At 36.0% G+C, this 19,638-nt stretch overlaps 1 protein-coding gene across 8 annotated transcripts in view; it reads left to right on the forward strand.

The window, feature by feature from the left end:
• ZZZ3 (zinc finger ZZ-type containing 3) overlaps positions 1 to 19,638 on the forward strand; it is a 107,612-nt gene that overhangs the window by 46,836 nt on the left and 41,138 nt on the right. For all 8 annotated transcript variants that reach the window (XM_047871631.1, XM_047871637.1, XM_047871636.1 and 5 more), the window contains one exon: positions 430 to 1,985. In XM_047871631.1, the coding sequence (XP_047727587.1) occupies positions 481 to 1,985 (1,505 nt within the window). In that variant the 5' untranslated portion in view covers positions 430 to 480. The remainder of the gene's footprint in view (positions 1 to 429; positions 1,986 to 19,638) is intronic.

The following is a 19,638-nucleotide window of genomic DNA, read 5'->3' on the forward strand; positions in this document are numbered from 1 at the left end:
CTGGGCCCTTTGTGCCTTTGTATCTGAAAAGCAGATAAACAGCAAGGCAGGTTAAAGGCATGGTCTCTAGAGCCCTGCTCTGCCACTTCTGTGTATGGTTTTGGACACATTACTTAAACTATACACATACCTCATCCTCTTCCTCATTTGTAAAGTAGGGATGGTAATAGCAGCTACCTTAGTTGTTGTGAGACTTAAATGAGTTAATGTATGTAAAGCATATAGAATGATTCCTGGAACATATTAAGTACCATATAATTGTTAGCTGTTATTATTAATATCATTTTTGGAAATGTTAATAAAAGAAATTATATCACGTAATTTATTAATATTGGCTATACTTGGATTTAAAAGTTAATAGCTCTATGCTTTTGTTTTAGGTATATTAACTATTACCTTTTTCTCATTATTTTGTTTACATTTTTGAAGGTTTCCCAATGAGTGGATCATGATGACCGTATTGTAGGGACTTGCCATAGTATGGCTGCTTCCCGATCTACTCGTGTTACAAGATCAACAGTGGGGTTAAACGGCTTGGATGAATCTTTTTGTGGTAGAACTTTAAGGAATCGTAGCATTGCTCACCCTGAAGAAATCTCTTCTCATTCTCAAGTACGATCAAGATCACCAAAGAAGAGACCAGAGCCTGTGCAAATTCAGAAAGGAAATAATAATGGAAGAACTACTGATTTAAAACAGCAAAGTACTCGAGAATCATGGGTAAGCCCTAGGAAAAGAGGACTTTCTTCTTCAGAAAAAGATAACATAGAAAGGCAGGCTGTAGAAAATTGTGAGAGAAGGCAAACAGAACCTGTTTCACCAGTTTTAAAAAGAATTAAGCGTTGTCTTAGATCTGAAGCACCAAACAGTTCAGAAGAAGATTCACCTATAAAATCAGACAAGGAGTCGGTAGAAGAGAGGAATACAGTAGTGGACAATGATGCAGATTTTCAAGGGACTAAACGAGCTTGTCGATGTCTTATACTGGATGATTGTGAGAAAAGGGAAATTAAAAAGGTGAATGTCAGTGAGGAAGGGCCACTTAATTCTACAGTAGTTGAAGAAATCGCAGGCTATTTGGCTGTCAATGGTGTTGATGACAGTGATTCAGCTGTTATAAACTATGACGACTGTCAGCCTGATGGGAACACTAAACAAAATAGCACTGGTTCGTATGTGTTACAGGAAAAGTCAGTAGCTGAAAATGGGGATTCGGATACCCACACTTCAATGTTCCTTGATAGTAGGAAGGACGACAGTTATATAGACCATAACGTGCCTTGCACAAATTCAGAAGTGCAGGTCAAGTTGGAGGACCACAAAATAGTAACTGCCTGCCTGCCTGTGGAACATGTTAATCAGCTGACTACTGAGCCAGCTACAGGTCCCTTTTCTGAAATTCAGTCATCCTTAAGGGATTCTGAGGAGGAAGTAGATGTGGTGGGAGATAGCAGTGCCTCAAAAGAGCAGTGTAATGAAAACACCAATAACGCCCTGGACACGAGTCTTGAGAGTATGCCAGTCTCTGGAGAACCAGAATCATCTTCTGTTCTAGACTGTGTTTCAGCTCAAATGATGTCTTTATCAGAACCTCAAGAACATCGATATACTCTGAGAACTTCACCACGAAGGGCAGCCCCTACCAGAGGTAGTCCCACTAAAAACAATTCTCCTTGCAGAGAAAATGGACAATTTGAGGAGAATAATCTTAGTCCCAATGAAACAAATGCAACTGTTAGTGATAATAGAAGTGAATCTCCCACAAATCCTGATGAAATTTCTCAGAATGAAAAAGGAATATTTTGTGACTCTGGAAATTATGGGAGTGAAGGACTAAGTAAGCCACCCTCAGAGGCAAGACTTAATATTGGACATTTGCCATCTGCCAAAGAGAGTGCCAATCCACACAGTACAGAAGAAGAAGATGATGATCCTGATGTTTATTACTTTGAATCAGATCATGTGGCACTGAAACACAACAAAGAGTATGTGTAAATATGGTAACCATGAATTCTGCTTTGTTTATTATTCCCCACGCTTTCAGTATCTATTCTTAAATGTCTATTCGTAGCATTTTTATTATAGCTGAAATTAATGCTTTAGCTGAAATTTTAGGTTTAACATAATGATTATCTCAACTCTTAAAAAAGCTCCAAAAAAAGAAAGACTTTAAAACTCAACTTACTACTCTTCTCAATGACAATATGGTTTTCTAGTTTTGATAGTTCATACATCTTAGTTAGAAAAGACATGTGGAAGCCATGGTTGATGGTGTTTTTGTTTATTAATAAGTTTTATACCATTTCAGTTAATTTGTAAAATGGAAACATTTTTAGTTATCACAGTACACTTTGATTTATAGTTGCAGAACTTTATGAAGTGTCTAGGCCTTCTAGGCAGTGTAGAAGAATTAACGAGTGCTTAGACATCATATAGATTAAGAGAAATCTGGCAGGCTATAAATCCACTTTTATCCTAGTTGCTTATATCTACTTTCCAATTAAAACTTTTGACTAAAAAATGTACTTTATGCATTACCTTTGACTTGTGATTTGTAGAGTAGATATTACTGTTAATACCATGACAGCTAATTGTATATTGTAATTAGCATATTAGCAAGAGTTAGTCTGTTGCGTAGTTTACATAAGCATTTGAAACAAATTTTTCCTGACTCTGAATTATAAGGGGAGACTATCTTAAAATACTGTCAGTTCTTAACCTTTGTTTTGAAGGCAGAGTATTCTGGGTAATAACACAAATAAATTGGAGCTAACTCCGAGTAATCATGCAAGGAACTGTTGATGAACAGCGAACAGTGCTTACTGTAAACACCATGATCAACAACAGAAAAATCACCTTTTGCCCCTATAAAATATGCTTTTGAATTGCTATCACATTATATAGGCTATGTAAAAATGTTAATTTGAGGAAAGTTTGTAATGCTTTTGTTGTGACAATTGCCAGATTCTGGTATGTATCAGATCAGAGTATCAAATCCTGGTTGTGGAACATAATAATTTTTTGCCATACATTATAGATAAGTTGCATTTGTGTATGATAATTTGGTGGCCTTTTAGCATAGATTTCTTTTCTGAAAAAAATTTTTTATAAATAGTATTTTAATATTGATTTAATAGAGAGGTCATTTTATGTGAGTATTTTATTCATTTATTTTTATAGAACTGTTAGCATTTTTATGTATTTGAAATATTTGAAGTCCAATCTGAGATAGGAAAACAACTAAGTGAGGTTTTTTCAATTTCAGATAAATTGAGTTCTTACCATTGGTATTATTCATCAGTTTTTAAAAACAGAATTGTTTATCTGGAGGCACAAGGAGGAAGAGCATATGTCTTGGGGAAAGACCAAAAACTCAAGAAGTGTGCATTTTTACAAAATATACTCATTAATTTTTTGTTTTTTATTGTTTCTTTGGCAAAGAAATGCTCTTTTTAAGACTTAGCTTTTGTTTTTGTTTTTGTTTTTTTTTTAGTGTTTTATTTACTTTTGAGAGAGCACGAGTGGGGGAGGTGCAGAGAGAGAGGGGGACAGGATCTGAAGTGAGCTCCGAGCTGACAGCAGCAAGCCCAAGGGGGGCTCGAACTCACGAACTGTGAGATCATTGACCTGAGCTGAAGTCAGCCACTCAACCGACTGAGCCACCCACGTGCCCCAAGACTTAGCTAGAATATTGATGGGAAGTATTTTCTCATAACTCATTATGTTCCTTTTTTTGTTACAGCTCTCCTGATAGTAATTCTGAAGGATGATGTTTATAAAACAGTTGTGTAAAGATAGTGGTCATAATATTTAAAAAGTGATGTTCCGTATTCCTAACCCTTTGAGAATGAGACCAATACAGTTTCATGGGTTTCTCAGGATGTACAAAGTCCTTTGGAATTTGGATGGTAGATGCTTTATTAGGACAGTATTTTTAAATTAATGCCTCATTGGGTGACCTTTGGCAAAAGAAATCATTCTTTTTTGGTTTGTTGCCTTTCTCCAGTCTTTTGAAGATAGCACCTTTTGACAATTCACTTTCAATGTTTTTTCCCTCTGGAGGAAGCATGTTGGTAGAAGTGAGATGGAGAGTGAGAGCATCTTGATTAGCATCTTGGTTAGAGATAATTTAAAGAAAATTGAGAGAGGGTGTTTGATCATGTTAGATGCAATCTCTTTCAGTAAAATCCTTCTTCAAATGCTTTTTGTCTAGAGCCAAGAGCCTTTTGTCTTGGCCTTTTTTTTTTTTTTTGTACCCAAATTATCATTGTAAAGGATAGCATCGTGATACCCATCTAGTGCTTTGAAGTCTCAAGCTAATTTCTTGCATTTGAAAATGCATTTGGGGTTAAAAAAAAAAAAAGATAAATGGGGTAGGTGGAATATTCTGCTGCATACACAGGTGTACACATTATACTGTATCAAATACTTTGTTTTTCTTTCTCATGCTCTTCATGCTAGTAAATTTCTCTATAGACAATTTCCTTTTGAAACTGGGAATTGGGCATTGCTCAGATTACACACGACTGTCTTTACCAGTAGGGAATGAGTACTTCCTGATGGCCAGATTAAAAAATATGTTATTGATAGAAAACACTCAGTATGGCCTAGTTCTTTGTCTGGAGCCAGGAGGACATAGCTCTTTATTCGAGTTACAACTCTTCTCTAAGTTAACATTGATTATTTAATCAGTAACCTTCTATCCTACCATTTAGCCTATAATTTATCTGTCTTGTTTGCAAGGATATCACATATAAGGTCATCTAATGAAATGCTTTGTAAATGTTTGAAAAGATATTGTGTATAGAATGCTAGCCTTAGGGGTGCCTGAGTCCTTCAGTTGTTTGAGTGCCAGACTTTGGCTCAGGTCATGATGTCACGGCTCCTGAGTTTGAGCCCTGCATTGGGCTCTGTGCTGACAGCTTGGAGCTTGGAACCTGCTTGGGATTCTGTTTTCCTCTCTCTCTGCCCCTCCCCCACTCATGCTTTGTCTCTGTCTCAAAAATAAACATTAAAAAAAAAAAAAAAAAAAGAATCCTAGCCTTAGACCTGATTCATGGCAATTAGGCCATAGGCCAGAGAAATGAATTTGTGGACATTTTGGATACTTACCCTGTTTCCTTTTTAGATGCCATCCCTCTTCTTTAGCATATAAACCCACAGTTTGCTTTTATATATTTATTTTTCCAAATGGAAAACTATGAGCAAGGGGGAGTGTGTATTATCTTTGTTTCTGGCAAGATTCCAGCTGTGGATTATTTTACTAGATGTGCTTTCTCAAAGAGTAGTGGGTGGGGAATCAAAAAAATATTATTTTACCTCAAAACTCTGATCTTCAAGATTGAAGGATTCTGTTAAAGTGGTAGGTAATACCTGGTGACTACCTTTTTGGCCTAATAGCCAGACTGACTGAGAGCATGTACTTAACTATGATTTGCCTTTTCTTTTTGAGAATTGACCTTTTGTGGATTTTGAATCAGAAGCGTTGAATCAGGTGTCTTAGATTTGAAGTTCTTGCTCTAGGGAGAACAGGTATAGAGAAGGTCCTGGGTTTTAATGTTCAGAGCTTTTTTCCCAGTTCACAAGGCAACCACTAGAAAATAAATTTTTGAATGGAAATGTGATTTGGTCAGTTGTCTCTGAATTTGTCTCTGTATTCTCCTTGTACAAGAATACTTAAATTTATATTCGAATGGCCTTGGATAGCTTCATTTAAAGATCTTACAACTTTTCATGAACAGGCAGAGGATAAAAAGTCAGATTAAGAGTTTCTGGATTCTTGAGGTTTTCTAAAGGGTTAACTCACTGATAAGATTATTAATGCTTATACCAATTTTCAAGTTTCTAGATAATGAAAGTTTTAAGAATAAGCCAGTTGTTTATCAAATAGAGTATTGCTCATGTAGTCTCTAGGTAAGACATTTTTAAGCCATATTAGAGAATATTTATAGGAATTGTATTTTTAAACTTGGTCCTCTGAAAACGTTAATATACTTTAAATAATTACAATATGTTCTTTTACACTATGCTTATGATCAATCTTCTGATATCTTCATCGGTTTCAGAAGCTGCATAGAGAAAATCCTCATGAGGTCTTGTAGATTCACTTCCTGTGAGACTACTTTTACTGTTTGTCTAAGTTTCTTTCAAGGGACCAGAAAACTCCAGGATTAGGGATCGATTTTGCTTAGAAAGCAATAGAGGAGCCATCTTGCCCTAGATAAAATAATGTTATATTTGTGTTATACTTCATAAGGTACCAAGTGATTTCACTGAATTTCTCATTTGACACTCCAACTCAGAAGTAGATAGCATAGGTGGCATTATACAGTCCCCATTTCCTAACTCACAATTAAGGTTTTAAAGTTATTTATTGAAAGTATGAGGAACTATTGGCACACATAAGATAGAGGCAGATATCTATAGGTACATAAAGAACTCCCATATTCTAATTCATAGTCTGAACTACTCCTGGTTTACCTCATCCAGTAAAGACTTAATTCCGTGGATTTTCGGGTTTCTAGGTTTAGAACTCTCAAGGAGAAGGTGCTAGGTACTCACTTTTTACAGTTCTTTGGTTTGAGTTTAAGCTCTGTAATTGCATAATCATGATTATCTGGTTTTATCTGTCAGAGAATCAGCATTATTGGTAAGTAACCTGTTTTACTTATTGGATGAAATGTTTTCATGTTCATTGTTTTAAAGAACATTTTGTTAGTTTATCTGTGAAGAATAATTGCCCTGTATGAATTGGGGGTATAAAACTTATGCTACAGCTTGACTTTAAAAAGAGAACTTGGATAATTTGAAAAAAAATACTTTGGGGGGGGTGTTTAGAATGCATTTAAGTATATTAAAGTCAGAGGTTACCAGAGAAGACTCATGCGTGGTGTACCTTCTCAACTAATTGGACAAGACTGTGGAATATAATAGCTGGATTGGCCCCAGTAGTTTGGCACAAGATTAATGAGAGGAGAGAGATAAATAATGTCCTTAGTATAACATTTTTGGTTGTAAGAGGAGCATGCCGTTGACTAAGAAATAATCAGTGAATTCTTTGTTTTTTTCCTTTCCATATCAACATCTTTTATTTCAACTGATGTGAATGGCTTCCAAAAGGGATTCTCTGTTGTAATCTGAGTGTGTTTATAGTATAATTTACCTTTTTCTTCTTGACTCAGAGTCATTTTTGCTGACAGAGGTTATGTAGTGATACTTTTCTGTCATCACTGCCAGAATATCTCTGTTTTTGCTTATGTGAAACGATTCACACTTCTCTGCTTTTTATGTTCTCATAATTTAGCTTCTTTTTTATGTTCAAATTCTGTAACTTACAATTTTCTTCTTTTCTTCATTTTTGTTGACTTTCATTTTGTTGTCTCTAGTGCTGTAGTGCTTTTTGTTCTCTTTAAACTTAGAATCAGAATAACCAGGCTTGTCAGAATTATGTCTCAAGATTCTTGAGTGATGCACTGAAGAATTTCTCTTTGAATGCATAGATAAGCATTAGTGCAAGGAGATGTTCATTTTAATTGTATGTTGTCTTGTTTGCTTAGTTTAGAGGCTGTTGCTTACATAAGCTACCAGGTATCTAAATTCTGGATAGAGAAACAACAGTTGTTTCTTTATACATGGCAATAAGTACTCATTAGCAACAAAACCCTTTTGGGTTTTTTTTATTAAAAAAATTTTTTTTAATGTTTGTTTCTTTTGAGAGAGAGATAGCATGAGCAGAGGAGGAGCAGAGAGAGAGAGAGAGGAAGACACAGATTCTGAAGCAGGCTCCAGACTGAGCCATTAGCACAGAGCCCCGTGTGGGGCTTGAATTCACAAACCATGACATCATGACCTGAGTCAAAGTCAGAGGCTTAACCGACTGCACCATCCAGGTGCGCCATATTTTTTCTTTTTTAAAGTTTATTTTGAGAGAGAGCAAGCAAGCAAGTGAGCGTGCACATGTGTGTGAGCCAGGGGAGAGGCACAGAGAGAGGAAGAGAGAAAATCCCAAAGCAGGCACCATCTGCACAGACCCCAATGCTGGGCTTGAACTCTTGAACTGCGAGATCATGACCTGGGCCAAAATCAAGAGTTGGAGGCCTAACCGACTGAGTCACCCAGGCACCTCAGCAGTAAAAGCCATTTAGTATTTGAGACTAATTGAAGCTGAGCCGTTAGTTGCAGGAACCTGATTTTAGTAGTTTTTTGTAAGCTCAAAAAAGTTTGGGGTGCCTGGGTGGCCAAGTCAGTTAAGTGTCTGACTCTTGATTTTGGATCGTGTCATGATCTCATGGTTCAAGAAATTGAGCCCTGCTTTGAACCCCAAGTTGGGCTCTGCTCTCTGAGCACGGAACCTGCCTGGGATTCTCTCTTCCCTTCTGTCTTTGCCCTCCCCTCCCCCCCCCACCTCTCAAAATAAATAGACTTCTAAAAATGATGTGTTTTTATAAATTGGTGAGCAGACTATACCATATATATATTTCTTTGATGACTCATGTCATTAGATATTACAATGTTCAGTAATAAATGAGAAGATCTGTTTTGTGACTTTTCTGTTTCTTCAGTGAAGTATGTGTCTTCAGTGAGGTCTGTGTACCGCTATTTCTTTTACATTGTCATGGAAAGCTGCTTCTACTTTTCTCTTTAATCTCTGATTTTAACATAGAGAAATTTGTAAAGTGATGAGAAGAGTCTGAGCAATTTGTTCAGGGCACTCTCAGTAGGCAGAATTATCTGTAGTGTGTTATGATTCATTTTCACATACTTAAAATATTTCAAATGTCCACCATACAAATATTACTGAGGGTCTGGATTTTGTTCTCTTTCTTTAAAAGTATTGAAATTTGTTCTGACAGGCAGTTAATTTACTTGATAATATGCTTGATCCTATTAAGGTTTATGTTTTAGCTGTGTTAGGGGGATGTCCAGAGTAGCCTGTATTTTAGGTTTAGTTTAGCCTTACTTCTTGGCATGGCCTTTCTGGTGTTTCATTTAAAAAGGTCTTTACTCTGGCTAGTTGAAACCTGAAGGAAGACTCTAGCCTCATGAAAATAGTTGGTCTTGTGGAATCTCATGTTTTACATGTGCAGCTTTGTACATGTAAGATTCCAGGGGACCCTTACACAAATATTTGGTGTTTCTCTGTCTTTTTCTGTTTTGTTTCTTCCTCTTTGGTGCTCTGTCCCACAAATTCCAGCTGCCTCACTTCCCCAAACACTCTTTTTTCTCTCTGTCTCTGCTCAGCAAGACAGCTTCCTGTTCTGCAGTACTAATGATACTTCCATGTGGAAAGTGTGATCATAGTGTGGCTTATCTTATTTGTTTGTTCTCTCTTACAGGTCATAGTCCTGCACTACATATTGTCTGTTGTCTAACAATAATTGTTTCTGTGTTTTCTCCAGTTGTCTAGTTGTGTATGGCAAGAGGATATTCAGTGTTTGTTACTCTGTCATGATTGAAAGTGGAACTTTCTGATTTGATTTCAGTATGCACTATGTATGTTTTCTTCCTATGACATTCACCCAGCCTGAAGTTTGACCATTTGGAAATTATTTTTGTTGACACTCCTGTGACAGTGAGGACTAGTTTCTACTTATTAGTAAAACATTAGTTTCAGCAGCTTTTTTTTCTAAGAAGCTGAAGTCAGAGAAATTGGAATAATACCAATTTGAATTGAAGAATGAGGGTAAAAGAGACTTGACATTGTTTTAGTTGTGTTGATGAAGTGTTGCTATGGTTTGAGCAGAAGTAAAAATTGGGTTACTGGTTCAGATACACTTCATGAGGATGGGTACAAGATACAGTGATGCATAAGAAGATACGAAACAGGGTTTACTAGGTTTCAAGTGTTAACCTTAAAAGATGAAAGAGTAATGTATCTAGATTTTAGTTGTTTTTCCTTTCAGGTCTTTTGGCTGGGCCAAATTTGATGTAGTATATTTCAGAAAGCTATGGTGAATATGCTTTCTTTATGACTGTCCGTCTAATGTAGTTTCTTATAAATGTTAAGTATTTTGCAGAAATTTATTTTCCCTGGTACTATTTTTACCATTTATGTGAAGTTGGAGAACTGATTCAACTTTTGTTGTTTGCTTCTTTTCACTTGTCCTATATTATCATTCCTCTTAATTGTAAATGTATTTTTTATGTTACTTTAACTGACAGTTGTCAGAATATAAAGGCATGGATTATTTTGTTATGATTAAATTTTCAGTTGGAGAGAAAGGGTCATGCTAATAGCTTATTGGCAATGAGAGTGGAAAGTGCCATTGAAAAAGATTATCGTCAACACCTGAATTATCTTCTTAATAAACATTTCAAAATATATATATGGATATGAAGAGTCAAGTTAAATGAACCAAATGTAATATTTTATAAGGTTTTTTAAGTCACCATTCATGACTGGATAATGTTTTTATCTTTAAAATGCTATCTTATTTAATCTAGAATCTTAATATTTTTAGAAGTTTTATTTGTAGATTATTTGCAAAAGAACTAGATTTGAGGAACATCCCAGTCTCCTTCCAGTAGAATTCTCAGCTGGTAGTATGATGCTGGGTAAATGTTTTTAACTTCTGAGGTTGTTAGTTTTCTTATCTGTTAAAAAAATTTTTGACATGATTTGATTTCTGTAATTCAAATGAATGTATAAATATATCTTTGCCCTTCCCCTTGCTTTTGGCACTGCTTGGGCTTTGGTTATTGACTTCTTTCTTATTTTGTATGCTCTCTGTTGATATTCTCACACAGTGCTGTGGTTTAAATTATCATCTCTATATTGATGGATTTCCAAATGTATATATCTCCAGTCAGATTATTCTTAGGCTTCAGACTGCTTGCAAGATATATCCATTTGCTTTCTCCACAGTAAACTCAATGGAACATGTCTAAAATTGAACTTACCATTGCTTCCTTCGCACACATCCAGTATTCAACACTATCTTTTCACTTAATTGTATCTTTCACTTGCCCAGTCTGGAAAAACAGGAGTAATCTTCAATTACTTCTTCACTACACCCTCCTCTCCTACCAGTGTTATGATTCAACTTTATTTCTTTGTTCTCAGTGCTGCTTTCTTAAATTTAGGTCATCTCTGTCATCTCTTTTCTGGATTACTGGAAATGCTTCCTAACTTGCTTTCTGCAGTGCTAGTGTACTCTTTCCCCAATGGACTCCTACAGTGTAGCTAGAATAAATGTTTTTAGAATAAAATCTACTCTTTAAAATGAATTATTTGGGCTTGGGTGTCTTAGTTAGTTAAACGTCCAACTTCAGCTCAGGTCATGATCTTGTGGTCTGTGAGTTTGAGCCCCTCATTGGGCTGTGTGCTGACAGCTCAGAGGCTGGAGCCTGCTTTGGATTGTGTCTTCCTTGCTCTCTGTCCCTCCCCAACTCGTGCTTTGTCTCTCTGTGTCTGTCAAAAATGAATCAAAGTTTTAAAAAATTTAAGAAAGTAAAATGAATTATTGCATGATTTTTAAACATTCTTTTACTGTCTGTTTCTCGATATTCTAAACAGATTATTATTAGTTCCTTGTTATATTCTTTTACTTGAGGCTTTCTTATATGCCTAAATGCCTGCTCTAGTCCACTCTTACCCCATCTCCCTGGTTATCTTCCTTTCTCTGTCTGCAAAAGGAGTAAGATGTTTAAATTTAGAAATTCTATACTCTGAGAATTCTTTCCTATCTTCCCAAGATTGACTGATTACTCCTTGTGTGCATTATCATAGCAACATGTACAATAGAACTCAAGCTCTTTGGAGGAACCATGTCATTCTGTTGGTTGATGTATCTTTGGAGAAATGTAAACCTTATCCTGCTTTGAAAATGTCAGAGAAAAATTTAGCATGCTTTTCATAGTAGAGTTTTTTTTATGCCATTAGTTGAACTTTTAATACTTTGAATTTATGAAATTTAGTACTAGTGATTATTTCCTTTTTTTTACTTAAAAAATCTAGATTTTAAGTTTTCAAAAGAAATGTTGAATCAGTGACATAATCATTCACATAGTTCACTAAACTCAGGAGTTGTGGAGAGATAATTGGATGGTGGGGGATTTGGGGAAGAAGGGTGTGCCTCATGATCACGTTGGTTGTCTGAACACATTATCAGGTGGTAGGATAATGTTTTTACATGCCTGTATAAAAAAAAATGTAAGCTCAGTTGTTAATACCAGACCCCAAAGAGAGAAAGTGATTGTATTACAAAATAAATTTATAAGTTTGGTATGATCAGAATGTTTTGTATAGTTTTAAATATATTTTTACAGTCAATCTAGAGTTTTGCCAGTAGGCTTTAGGAAGCAACAGAATGGTAAGAATGTGTTTGGGTTATCTTTATTGAGTTGAAGGACTTGAAAGAAAATGTGTGTCCCTGCCTATTTATGTGTCTGTTCTATTTAAGATTTTCAATAGGGGATATTATTTAGCTTTTTCTGTATAAACTCATAATTTTGAGTAGAAGCTAGAAATAATTAAAAACACAAGACATATCCTGTGTCTTTGAAGTTATTGTAAGATGATTGTATACAGATAGCTTAACAGATAAATTCTTTAGCTATATTTGAGGTATATTGCCCTGTAGAATATTAGTTTATAACTAGAGATTACTGGTTTGTCTCTATTATGTGAAATTTTTATGTATTTGCAATTACAGAATAGAAGGGCAACTTTTTACATGTTCTAATGTATTGTTTCTTAGAATGGGTAATCTAAAACTCTAGAGAAAATATGTAAATCTTGATCTGACTGGTGGTCAGGATTTTTTTCTAGATTATTGTGCAACTTCTATAATGTTAACCACAGTACAGTCAGTTGCATTCAGCTTCCTGAATTCTTAAGGAAACTCAAGAATTTTATTGAATAGATTTAGAGAAATAGGTTTTAGGAACCAGTTATAAAGTCATCTTTTATGGTTTCTTATTACAAGAAGCCTAGAGTCTTTAAGGAGGAAAAAAACCACAATTTCTTGAAGGCTACAAATATGTGGATTAAAAAAATACTGGTATATTCCTTTAAAAATTCCCTGTGACTCTGGTCATAGTCATGATTCCAGGGTTGCGGGATCGAGCCCCGCGTGAGGCTCCATGAGCCTGCTTAGGATTCTCTCACTTTTTCTCTCTCTGTGCACCTCTCCCCACTCATGCTCGCTTGTTCTCTTTCAAAAAAAAAAAAAAAATTCCCTGTGAAAGCCTTTGTATGAGACTTCAAATGATATTCAGTTTGAATACAAGTTTATTAAATTCCAGCAACTAGTAATGAACTGTAATTTAAAACTGGTGAGGGGAATAAGCAAAGTCACAGTAGTCAGAGCTTGTTTTAGTAAGGGCTTGTTGGTTGCAGGAATTAGAAAACCCAGTCAAAGTATATCAAATATAAAAGGTTATTTTAAATAAATAGTAGGCAATCTTATGAATATTCAAGGTCAGAAAATAAAGCCTAGCCAACCCTTGTGAAATTGTAATCTTTTGGTTTCAGATTATACTCTCAGAGGTGCCTGGATGGCTCAGTCAGTTAAGCATCCGACTCTTGATTTCAGTTCAGGTCATAATCTCACTAATTGTGAGTTTGAGCTCCATGCTGGGCTCTGTGCTGACAGTGTGGAGCCTGCTTTGGATTTTCTGTCTCCCCCTCTCTCTGCCACTCCCCCACTTACACTTGCACGTGCCCTCTCTCTCTCTCTCTCTCTCTCTCCAAAATAAACATTAAATTTTTTTTTAAAAAGATTATACTCTCTTAGCTATGCTTCTCTTTGTGCAGTACAGACTGGTTTTTCTTTTTTTACTAATGTTTTTTGCTCACTTTTCCCCCTATAATTTTGATTTGCAAATGGCAGATCTTTCCTCTAGGTTTCCCCTGGTCCCAACTCCTCTACTTGACCTTTCTTCTCTAGATCCTCTTCACATTCTGTAACAGAAGGCCTGGTTATTGACTGTACAGTAGATCAGCTTCCCTGGGTCAGGTTTTCATCCCTGGTAAAATTATTGTTGGTTACAGGTGGAACGAATGGTTGGTTGGGGGCGGGGAAAGTCTGCCTTGGCCTATCCTTTCTGGAAGGATATCTTCCGGAACAGAGGTTATTGGGCAATGTAGGCTATCAGAAGTTGCCCATCATGGATCATTTAGTGTTTTGGATTCAACTGGATTCTTGACCAGTTGTCTTTAGTAGAAGTGGCAGAGCTATTATGGAAATCGCTCATGTCATTGAACCTGGCTTTTATTTTTCTCTTTGAAATTAGAGGTACTACAGAATTCTTTGTTTAATATTATGAGCTACTAGAAAAAGAGATTTACTCTATGACTTTACAGTAGGTGTAGGGATAATGGTTTCAGAGGCTGTTTTATCTCTCTCAATTTATAGGTGTAAATCTTAGACCAGAAAAGATGAGTCATGTCCAAGATTTCAAAATTAGTGGCAGAGTTGCTACTTTTTCCATGTTTTCTAACTCTCAGGTTAGGCATTTTCTGCTCTTGATTCCTTATAAAAGTTTTAAATTATTATTATGGTTTTTATTTTTAGTCTACATGACAGTCTTGAGGGTATAGTATTCAAATGTTACTACCCCAGGGAAGAAACTAAAATATTCCTATGTATATTTTTTAAGTTTATTTAATTTGAGGGGAAGAGTGTGGCATGTGCATGAGAGAGGCAGAGAGAAAGAAAATCCCTGTGCTGCAGCTCAGAACCCCATGTGGGCTTAATCCCACGAACCCAGGAGATCATGTCCTGTACCAAAATCTAGAGTCGGTCACTTAACCCACTGAGCCACCAGGCACCCCTTTCCTATATGTTTTAATGGACTTTAATTTTTAGTACAGTTTTAGATTTACAGAAAAATTAAAAAGAAAGTACAGAGAATTCCCATAATACCCTGCAGCCAGTTTCCTTTATTAACATTTTACATTAGCACAGTGTAGTTCATGAACGGATGCATTATGATTAACCATATAAAATAAAATTCTTATTAATATATGTAATAAAGTCTACATTTTTTTTTCAGAGTTCTTTAGCTTTTTACCTACTGTTCTTCTGTTCTAGAATTCCATCTAGGATACCAATTACATTTAGCTTTCGTGTCTCCTTAAACTTTTCTTGACTGTGGCAGTGTCTCAGACTTATCTTGATGACTTGGGCAGTTTTGGGGGATACTGGTCTGGTGTTATAGATACTTCTCTATTGTGATTTGTCTCCTGTTTTCCTCATGATTAGACTAGAGTTGTGGATGGGAGGAAAACCATAGAGGTGAAGTGCCATTTTTATCATGTATATACTATACTATTAATATGATTTATTATAGTTGATGTTGACTCATCATCTGGTTGAAGTAGTATTCGTCAGGTATCTTCACTGTAAAGTTATTCTCCTCTCCATACTTTCCATATTTTATTCTTTAGAAAGAAGTCACTGCACAGCTCAAACTTAAAGAGAACAGAGTATCTACATAAATTAATTTGGAATTCTGCATGAGAGATATTTTTCTCTTTTGTTGACTTATTCAGTCACTTATTTATGTCAGTATGGACTCCTAAATATTTGTTTTTATACTTGGGGTTATAATTTAGTACTACTTTGTTGCTTAAATTGTTCTAGCTTTGGCCATTGGGAACCTTTCTGTTGGTTCCTGTGCATCATCAAGACGGTTTATTTTTGGTGTGTTTGGTTTTTGAGCACTTCCTTACTCTCTGGCACTTCAGAATACTCCAGACTCATCTTGTATATTTCCTGCGCTAGTCCCAGAATCAGCTGTCTCTCTAAGGAACCCCAGTTCCCTTTATTGGAGAATGGTGTTGGAAACAAATATTTGGGTACTAAATGTGCTCATTGCTACTGAGAGGTCTTGTTGCTTTTATTGAGCTGTCATAGCTGATCAAGCAAGAAAATGTATGTGCATATCTATACACACATCCATAAATCTGTATGTAGTCATTTGTATCTATACCAAGCTAAACCTGGTTTTATAATTTGGCTTTACCTCTAATCTGTTATATTACCACATGGATCATTCTAGCCTCCTCCCCTTGCTTATCTGTAAATGCTCACTGCAACAGGGACAAAGCTGGCTCTCTCCATTTGCCCTTATTAATTTTTTTTTTTTTTTTTAAGTAGGCTTTATGCCCAGCATGGAGCCCAATGCAGGGCTTGAACTCACAACCCTGAGATCAAGACCTGAGCTGAGATCAAGAGTAGGACGCTTAACTGACTGAGCCACCCATGCGCCCCATTTACTTAATTTTTTGGTTCTAGTATGTACCTACAATAGTATCAGAATTGTTAACCTATATTCCCATGGGAGATAAGTTTTTCAACTAGAGTGTAGGTCTTATGTGCAAGACTTTTTAGCTTTACATATACCATGCATTTCCAGAGTTACCTGGATCAGGACTTTTTCCTTTTACTCTCTTCTGTGATGTTATTCATGCATTTGCAGCACAGTTAGATCCTTTTTGTCACAGTTTGCATTTCTGACCTCCTAGAAGAGTTTTAAAAATTTGCTTACATTAAGGTTTATTCTTTATACTGTAAAGGTCTATGGGTTATAGCAAGCAAATGGGTAATGCCCTGCTTTCACCATTGCTATGTCATAGTTTTACAGCAGAATAGTTTTACTGCTATAAAGATCTACTTTGCTTCACCTATTCTACCATACCTCTTTCTCTTCCTGATCTTCTGGAAATCAGTGATATTTCTGCTGTCTTCATAGTTTTGCCTATTCAGAGTGTCACATGTACTGTGAATCTTTTTCAGACTGGCTTCTTTAACTGAGTAGTAAGCTCTTAAGGTTCATCCATATCTTTTTGTGGTGTGATAGCTCATTTTTATTTCTGCATAATACTCCATTTTATGGATGTATCATGGTTTGTTTATCCATTTACCTATTGAAGGACATCTTAATTGTTTCTAGATTTTGGTGATTATTAATAAAACTGCTGTAAACATTTGCATGTAGGTTTTGTGTGGACATAGGTTTTCAAATCAGTTGGGAATATACCTAAATTTGTACTTGCTGGGTCTTATGGTAAGAGTATGTTTAGTTTTGTAAGAAGCTGCCAAACTGTTTTCAGAGTAGCTGTACTATTTTGTATTCCTATCAGTAATGAATGAGAATTCCGTTGCTCTGTATCCTCTCAGCATTTGGTATTATCAGGATTTTAGGTTTTTTTCTTTAATTTTTTTAATGTATTTTTGAGAGAGAGAGAGAGAGGAGTGAGAGCCGGGCGGGGCAGAGAGAGAAACACAGAATTTGAAGCAGGCTCCACGCTCTGCCTCCCAGCACAGAGCCCCATGTGTGGACTTGAACTCATGAACTGAGAAATCATGACTTGAACCAAAGTTGGACACTTAATTGACTGAGACACCCAGGCGCCCCTGTCAGATTTTTAGATTTTATCAGACTGATTGGTCTGTGGGGGCCCTGCTGTATATTTAATGTATACGTAAGCAGAGACCTTTTGGGTCATATAAAAATATTTGCCATGATTGATAATTCATGTAATAGATGTTTCTATAAACTTTTTTGTAAATGAAATAGTTTTAAAAGATTTTGGCTTTTAAAGACTTATCTTTTTTTTTTTTATGAAATTTATTGACAAATTGGTTTCCATACAACACCCAGTGCTCATCCCAAAAGGTGCCCTCCTCAATACCCATCACCCACCCTCTCCTCCCTCCCACCCCCCATCAACCCTCAGTTTGTTCTCAGTTTTTAACAGTAAAGACTTATCTTAAGGATAATGTTGATAATTTTTAAAGCAAAGAATTTTTTTGCATAAATAATCCCCTGTTTATAAATCTTTTCAAAGGTCTTTCAGAAGTGAACCTTTCATTAGAAGAATATAGTATAGGGGCGCCTGGGTGGCGCAGTCGGTTAAGCGTCCGACTTCAGCTAGGTCACCATCTCGCGGTCCGTGAGTTCGAGCCCCGCGTCGGGCTCTGGGCTGATGGCTCAGAACCTGGAGCCTGTTTCCCATTCTGTGTCTCCCTCTCTCTCTGCCCCTCCCCCGTTCATGCTCTGTCTCTCTCTGTCCCAAAAATAAATAAAAAAAAAAAAGTTGAAAAAAAAAATTAAAAAAAAAAAGAATATAGTATATACTATACTACCAGAAGAATAGTGAGGTGTTTATTCATGGAATAAGAAATTTCTTATTATTCATATTATTATATTCCCCTGCTTTTTGAGTTACAGCATATAATACCTTATTGTAATTTATTTTTCCCAAAAGATAAAAAAAAGTGGTAACTATTTGATCTTGGAATTACAGGGACTTTATTTCTTTCCATGATTTACATTTCCTGTTCTTTGTGTTATGTAACTAGAAAATACTTAAAAAATCAAACATAAAATTTATTCTCATATTATAAGGGATTTAAAAAAGAACCTCCCCACCCCCAAATTTTCATTTTCTTCTGTTGTGCTAAGGAGCAGTAGGTTGTTGTTGAAGCAAGAGACACTGGCATGTTTCTCAACCCTTACTTAGCTGGCCAAACATGATGGAGTCCCTTAATCTCTCTGAACTTCATTTCCTTCCAACTGTGAGATGAATAAGTTGCACTTATCCTTGAGGTGGTACCTTTTAGCTCTAATATTTTATAATTTTGTGGCACCTGTACTTGCTATACACTCTAGCTCCTTTTACACCATTGGATGTGCCTTGATAAGTTCCCATTAAAAACAATTCAGTGGCTAAATAATGGAAGAGTTATGTTTAAATCCTGCTATGTAGCAGTCTACACATGTTTGAAAAACACAGGTAAAAATACTTTGTATTTATTAGTGCCAGTGTCTTTGATTAATGTTTATATTTCTGGAAGATCTTAGTTGAGATATACATTTTAAAAATTAAAAAAAAAATTCTGTTTATTGTCTGTAGCTGTTTTTTGTAGGGCTTACTCTATTTTATTTGTTTATTTAAAAAAATTTTTTTAATGATTATTTGTTTTTGAGAGAGAGAGAGAGAGACAGAGCATGATCAGGGGAGGGGCAGAGAGAGAAGGAGACACAGAATCCAAAGCAGGCTCTGGGCTCTGAGCCGTCAGCACAGAGCCCAGCGCAGGGCTCGAACTCCTGAACTGTGAGACCATGACCTGAGCTGAAGTCGGACGCTTAACTGACTGAGCCACCCAGGGGCCCTGGGCTTGCTGTATTTTAAAAAAGCTGCCATGCAGTCTATACATTAGAGTCAGCACTGCAGAAATTTAACTGCTTCCTTCATATTTATTGAGTTATTATGGTGTTCAGTCCAAGGACCCTTTGAAATGTTTGATATGTTACAAATGGACTATAGAGTATACTGAAAGAGAGAGGTCTTAGTTTCTAAATTTTTAGGAATTTAATGTGTATTCAGTATAGAAATAAGCAGTTAGTATGCAGGCTATACCCACTTTGGTATATCAGATAGGAATAGGACTCTTGTATTTATTTCTGTGGGGTCAGGAAGTGTGGCAAGATATAGAGAACAGGAGGAAAAAGAAAGGTCCTTTGCTGGATGTCTTTATTTTATTCTAATAAATCATTTCATTTCTTCCTTTAAAAATTCTCTTTACCTGTTCTCTCTTCCTCATACTGAACAGCAGCACTAGAGATGAAGCACTCTGTATGGTTCCTCAGTCTCTACCCACTCATATACATACTAAGAAAAACTAA

This window comes from Prionailurus viverrinus, chromosome C1 (genome assembly GCF_022837055.1).
Source record: "Prionailurus viverrinus isolate Anna chromosome C1, UM_Priviv_1.0, whole genome shotgun sequence".
Lineage (NCBI taxonomy): Eukaryota > Metazoa > Chordata > Mammalia > Carnivora > Felidae > Prionailurus > Prionailurus viverrinus.